At 35.4% G+C, this 6,523-nt stretch overlaps 1 protein-coding gene across 1 annotated transcript in view; it reads left to right on the top strand.

Moving 5' to 3' along the window:
- Nucleotides 1–6,523, top strand: part of RGS22 (regulator of G protein signaling 22) — a 185,638-nt gene that overhangs the window by 64,797 nt on the left and 114,318 nt on the right. The window contains exon 6 of the mRNA XM_023521020.1: nucleotides 5,460–5,628. Coding sequence (XP_023376788.1) covers nucleotides 5,460–5,628 — 169 coding nt within the window. The remainder of the gene's footprint in view (nucleotides 1–5,459; nucleotides 5,629–6,523) is intronic.

The following is a 6,523-nucleotide window of genomic DNA, read 5'->3' as shown; positions in this document are numbered from 1 at the left end:
AAAATTATTTGTCCATATAAATATAAGTTTACTTCTGGACTCTCGATTCTGTTCCACTGGTCAGTGTATCTGTTTTGCTGCCAATACCATGCCATTTTGATTACTGTCACTTTGTAGTATAATTTGAAGTCGGGCAGAGTGATGCTTCCAGCTTCATTCTTTTTTCTCAGTATGGCTTTGGCAATTCAGGGTCTTTTGTGCTTCCATACAAATCTGATGATTTTTTGTTCTATTTCTTTAAAATATACCAATGAGATTTTGATGGGGATTGCATTAAATCTGTATAATGCTTTAGGTAATATGGTCATTTTAACTATGTTGATTCTTCCAATCCAAGAACATGGAATATCTTTCCATTTCTTTGTATCTTCTTCGATTTCTTTTAATAGGGTCTTGTAGTTTTAATTATATAGGTTTTTCACTTGTTTCATTAAATTTATTTCTAGGTATTTTATTCTTTTTGTTGCAATTGCAAAAGGACTTATTTTTTCCACTTCTTTTTCTGACCTTTCATTGTGAGAGTATAGGAATGCTATGGATTTTTGAACATTGATTTTGTACCCAGAAACTTTACTGTATTTGCTTATTGTTTCTAGTAGTGTTCGTAGTGTTCTTGTGGAGTCTTTAGAGTTTTCTTTATAGAGAATCATGTCATCCGCAAACAGGGACAGTTCAAGTTCTTCATTTCCTATTTGGATGCCTTTTATATCTTTCTCTTGTCTGATTCCACTAGCTAGGACCTCTAATGTTCTATTGAATAACAGTGGTGATAGTGGACAGCCTTGCTTTGTTCCTGATCTTAGAGGGAAGGTTTTTAGTTTTTCACCATGAAGTATGATGTTGGCTGAGGGTTTGTCATAGATGGCCTTTATCATGTTAAGGTACTTTCCTTCTATACCAATTTTATTAAGTGTTTTGATCATAAATGGATGCTGTATCTTGTCGAAGGCTTTTTCTGCATTTGTTGATATGATCATATGATTCTTATTTTTCAATTTGTTTATGTGGTGTATCACATTCATCGATTTGCATATGTTGAACCATTTCTGTGCTTTTGGGATGATGCCTATTTGATCATGGTATATAATCTTTTTAATATATTGCTGTATTCAGTTCACTACTATTTTATTTAGGATTTCTGTATCTGTGTTCATGAGATATTGGTCTGTAGTTTTCTTTTTCGGTATTATCTTTACCAGGTTTTGGTAACAGGGTAAAATTGTCTTCATAAAATGAGTTAGGAAGTATTGCCTCCTCTTTAATTTTTTGGAAGAGTTTGAGGAGAATAGGTATTAAATCTTCTTTGAATGTTTGGTAGAATTCACTCGTGAAGCCATCTGGTCCTAGAGTTTTACTTTTTGGTAGGTTTTTGATGATTGTTTCAGTTTCCATACTGCTGATTGGTCTATTTAAATTTTCCAGTTCTTGATTCAGTCTAGGAAGGTTGTATCTTTCTAAGTACTGGTCCATTTCTTTTAGGTTATTAAATTTGGTGTTTTATACTTTTTCATAGTATTCTTGTATGATGCTTTGTGTCTCTGTGATGTCAGTCATAATTTCCTCTCTTTCATCCTTGTTTTTATTTGAGTCCTTTCTCTCTTTTCTTTAGTGAGTCTAGCCAGGGGGTTGTCAATTTTATTAACCTTCTCAAAGAACCAGCTCTTTGTTGCATTTATTTTTTCTTTTCTTTTCTTTTTTCTTTTTTTCTTTCTTTTTTTCTTTTTTTGCTTGTTTTCAATTTCATTTATTTCTGCTCCAATTTTGATTATTTCTTTCCTTCGGCTGACTTTAGGCTTCATTTGTTCTTCCTTTTCTAGTTTTGTAAGATGAAATGTTAGGTTGCTTATTTGGGCTCCTTGTTTTTGGAGGTAGGACTGTAATGATATGAACTTTCCTCTTATGACTGCTTTTGCCGTGTTCCAAATTTTTTGATGTTGTGCTATCATTAGCATTCGATTCTATGTATCTCTTGATCTCTCTTTTTATTTCTTCTCTGACCTAGTTATTCTTCAGTAGCATGTTGTTTAAACTCCATGTATTTGTGGTTTTTCCTGCTTTTTTCTGCAGTTGATCTCTAGTTTCAAAGCATTATGATCAGAGAATATGGTTGGTATGATTTCAACCCTCTTATATTTGTTGAGGCTATCTCTGTGTCCGAGTATGTGGTCGATCCTTGAGAATTTTCCTTGTGCACTAGAGAAGAATGTATAATCAGCTGCTTTGGGATGGAAGGCTCTGTAAATGTCAATTATGTCCAGTTGATCTAATGTGTCATTTAAGGATGTTATTTCCTTATTGATTTTCTATTTGAATGGTCTGTCCATATCCAACAGCAGAGTATTTTTAGGTCCCCTACTATGATAGTGTTTTGGTCTGTTTCTCCCTTTAGTTCCGTTAGTAATTGCTTTACATATTTTGGGGCTCCTTGATTGGGAGCATAGATATTAATAAGTGTTATCTTCTTGGTGCATGATTCCTTTTATCATTATAAAGTGTCCCTCGGTATCTATCTTTATCTTTTTTATTTCGAAGTTTATTTCGTCTGATATTAGTACTGCTATTCTTGCTTTTCTCCGAATGTCATTTGCTTGAAATATCATTTTCCACCCTTTCACTCTGAGTCTATATTTGTCTTTGGAGCTGAGATGTGTCTCCTGGAGGCAGCATATGGTTGGGTTTTGTTTTTTGATCCAATATGCAACTCCGTGCCTTTTTATTGGTGAGTTCAGTCCATTTACACTTAGGGTGATTATTGAAATATGAGGTCTTCTTATAGCCATTTTATCTTTTGCTTTCTGATAGCTTGATGTTTCCGAGGTGCTTCCTTGTCCTTGTGCTTCTGTTTCTTTATTTTGGTTGGTTTTGTGTGTTTTCTCTCTGGTCCTTCTTGTTTTATGTTATATACAACGATTCTGAATCTTTGGTGTATGGTTACCATTATGAATATGTAGAGGATAGTTATATATATACACAGTTGTCCATTTTCTTCTGTGTGTGCCTTATCTCCATTCCCCTTTGTGAATTTGGATCTTTGAATCTCCCCCTTTTCAGTCATTGTTATCTCAGTTTGTTCCTGTATATGCTGAACATTCACTACTATCTTGTTATAACAATTCTCTTATTATTATTTAAGCTTATAATGCCCTGTTCTTAGTAAGGGTTGCACTCCTCTGCTTCTGTTTGCCTGATGGTCACTTAGTCCTAATTATGTATTTTTTTGTCATTTTGTTTTAGGTGAAGTGATCCCTTTCAATATTTCCTGTAGTGCAGGCCTCGTAGTAGAGAATTCCCTCAATTTTTATATGTCTGGAAAAGTCTTAATTTCTCCTTCATATCTAAAAGAGAGCTTAGCTGGATACATGATTCTAGGCTGGTAGTTCCTTTCACTTAATACTTTAAATATTTGATTCCATTCCTTTCTGGCGTGTAAGGTTTGTGCTGAGAAGTCTGAGGATAATCTAATGAGTTTACCTTTATATGTTACCATTTTTTCTCCCTGGCTGCCTTGAAAATTCTGTCTTTGTTTTTGATTTTTGATAATTTTAATACAATGTGTCTTGGTGAAGGCCTTTTTTGGTTGAGATAATGGGTGTTCTCTTGACTTCTTGAATTCCAAGCTCCAGCTCATTCCTTAGATTTGGGAAATTCTCGTCCACTATTTGTCTGAAAATGCTTTCTAATCCCTGTTCCTTTTCCTCGCCTTTGATAATGCCCATTATTCTTATGTTTCCTCTCCTGATGGTATCAGCTAGTTCTTGAATTTCTCTTTCATTATTTTTCATTCTTCTGTTTCTCTCTTCTTCCTTCTGATTTATTTCTAGATTTCTGTCTTCAATATCACTGATCCTTTTTCCCATTTGGTCGACTCTATTTCCCAAGCTTGCTATTTCATTTTTCAACTCTTGCAGTGTGTTCTTCATCTCCAGAAGCTCTATTTGGTTCTTTTTGAGGGTTTCAATCTTCTTGCTCTGCTCATCTAGTTGTTTTTTCAATTCCTGAAATTGTTGATTGGAGTTGTTTTGGATCTCATTGACTTTTTCAGAAGTACTATCCTGAATTCTCTGTCATTTAAGTTGCACATTTCTATGTCTATAAGCTTATTTTCTGGAGATTTTTCTCTTTCTTTCTGAGATGCCTTGTCACCTTGGTTTGTTCATGGTATTTAATGGACTATTTCTCTGCCTGGGCATTAATGGAAGTGTATTCTACTGTTTTTCCAGAAAGATTTATTATGTAAAGGTCTCTCTTTAGCCTGTTGCAAAGAAGGCACTTTTCTTTTGGTTTCCAGTAGGTGGTGTCTAAGCCTCTTGGTTCCTTGCTTTATATAAAGTCTTAATAACGCTTTTTAAATTTTCTTGTAGATATTGAATCACGCTCGCTACCTTTAGTTTCAGTCCCTGTCAGTGTCAGCGACAGACTCGGCAGCGTTTGCTCAGATTTCCTTGGGGCTCTGTGGCGATCAGTCTCGGAGGGTATGGGAGGACGGGCCCTCTGGGTTGGGGATTGGGGGCTGCAGCTCCCCTCAGTTTTGCAACCATGGCCAGCAAAAATCAACTCTTGTTCCTCTGTGGTCCCATCTCGCTTCTCTGCTTTCTGCCCCAATGACTGGGCCCTGCAGCTTTCCCAGGCAGGCTGTTTGGGGGAACTCGCTGCTCCTTCTCCCCTCTCCCTCCTTCTGCAGAGAGCTCCAGCGGCTTCGAGAAGCAGCTTCTTTATTTCTCCGCGTTCACTGCATGACACCCAGGGTTCTGTCCTGTGGTAGCTCTTATGCACAGATCCCATGCTCAGACGTGTTGCTGTGCAGTTTCTGTGATTTTTGTTGAGTTTTAGATGTTCAGCTTATTGTTGTTTCAAGGGGAGGGATCTGGGGACGTCTCTCACTCTGCCATGTTTCCAAAGCTTAAAATTCACTTTCAAATCCATTGGAGTTTGGATCCTACATGCTATAATATAAAAGTGACAGAGCATTGGTAAAAAGCACTTAACTTATCCAAAGACATTTTACAGAAACAGCAACTAATAAATATACTTCAGTTGTGCTTCTTTACTCATTATATTTTTAAAATTATTTACTCGTGATAATGGCATTAAAGAGCAGGGTATTAAAAATGAAAACAAGTGTATCATGAAAAAGACAAATTGTCACAAAGTAGAGCCAAGTTTTTCTTTTGTTCCCTGACTTTTAAAATGTAAGTACCTACACATTATGAAATTTTACTAAAAATTGACCTTTGTTTGGAACAATCATTTTAAAATAAATATAAAGTAAATTAAAACAGAATGATAATTAGCCGTTCTAGGAATAAGCCATTAATTTTAACAAATCCTAAAAGAATTGTCCTGCAGACTTAGGAAGGGATATTGGCTTGATATATAAAATAAAATTTTAGTGTTTTCTTTTTTCTGAATTCTACCATATCTGAAACTTATTTCAAATTTGTATGATTTCTAAAATGCAGGTTAGCCAAATTGGTCTCACAAGTGAGATGGAGTGAATCAGGCATGAATGTCACACTAAGTACAGATTTTTCTCCCTGGGTCCTGAGAAAACCACCCACTCCACCACCACCTGTCATTGAAGACGACGATGTTATAATTATGAAAAAGTTCTACATTTCTCTTGGCGAGGTAAAAATACTAATGTTTCTTTGTGCTTGGCACTTTAATAAAACTTCTCATTTTTGAGACATGAATTTCTTTTGTACCACTTGAACAGGGAAAATTATTTCAAATACTTCTAAAGCAGATTTAACAAAAAATTCTTGTGGATTTATGCTACCTCATTAGCTCTGCAACTCTTTCCTCTGAAATATAATGAACATTATCATCCTCATATGTGTGAGGAAACAAATTCAAGATTGAAGGACATGCTCAGTGCCACCTGGGAAACATAGGTAACTTGAATTATATCCATGGTTTCATTGTTCATTCCCAATTTTTACTTTTTGGATTCTATAACTTTTGTACAAAAAGATGATAAATTGAGTCTTTTCCCCCCTAATGTCAAGATTATTCCTTAGCAGTAAAATGTGTTACTGTTTAACTCTTATTAGATAAATTTGCCCTCCTTGCTTGGAGAAATGTTAAGTGTTATAAGATCAAACCTGGAATCAAATGTCCTTTTGGAGAGTCATGGTGCAGTGAAAACTGTTGTTTGTGACTTGTCCTCTAATTATCAGATCTTCTCTCTGTGATTACACTTCCAATACATAATTCTATACAAAATCAGGAAAAGTGAAATATGTAGCCTATGTGTTGATATTCTAGTTTCTGTTCACAGTGGACATTGCTAATCATGGCAATTTTCCTACAGAAAATTGAGCAAGGACAGGGCCCCAAATTCTGTACAAATTCAGCACAGCACTTTAGGCAGGCACTTGCAATTGATCAAAGATGTCATACAAGAGGAGAACTACTTGCCATCTCTGTTGGAATGGACAGACTAATCCTATCTTACTTATCATTGTTTTCATGTGAGGCTTCTATTTAATTTTGTAGTTTGGCATTTCTATCAGTGATATTT

This window comes from Pteropus vampyrus, unplaced genomic scaffold (genome assembly GCF_000151845.1).
Source record: "Pteropus vampyrus isolate Shadow unplaced genomic scaffold, Pvam_2.0 Scaffold287, whole genome shotgun sequence".
In the NCBI taxonomy this organism is placed as follows: Eukaryota; Metazoa; Chordata; class Mammalia; order Chiroptera; family Pteropodidae; genus Pteropus; species Pteropus vampyrus.
The sequence above is the reverse complement of the archived record's forward strand: the minus strand, read 5'-3'. Positions and strand labels throughout refer to the sequence as shown.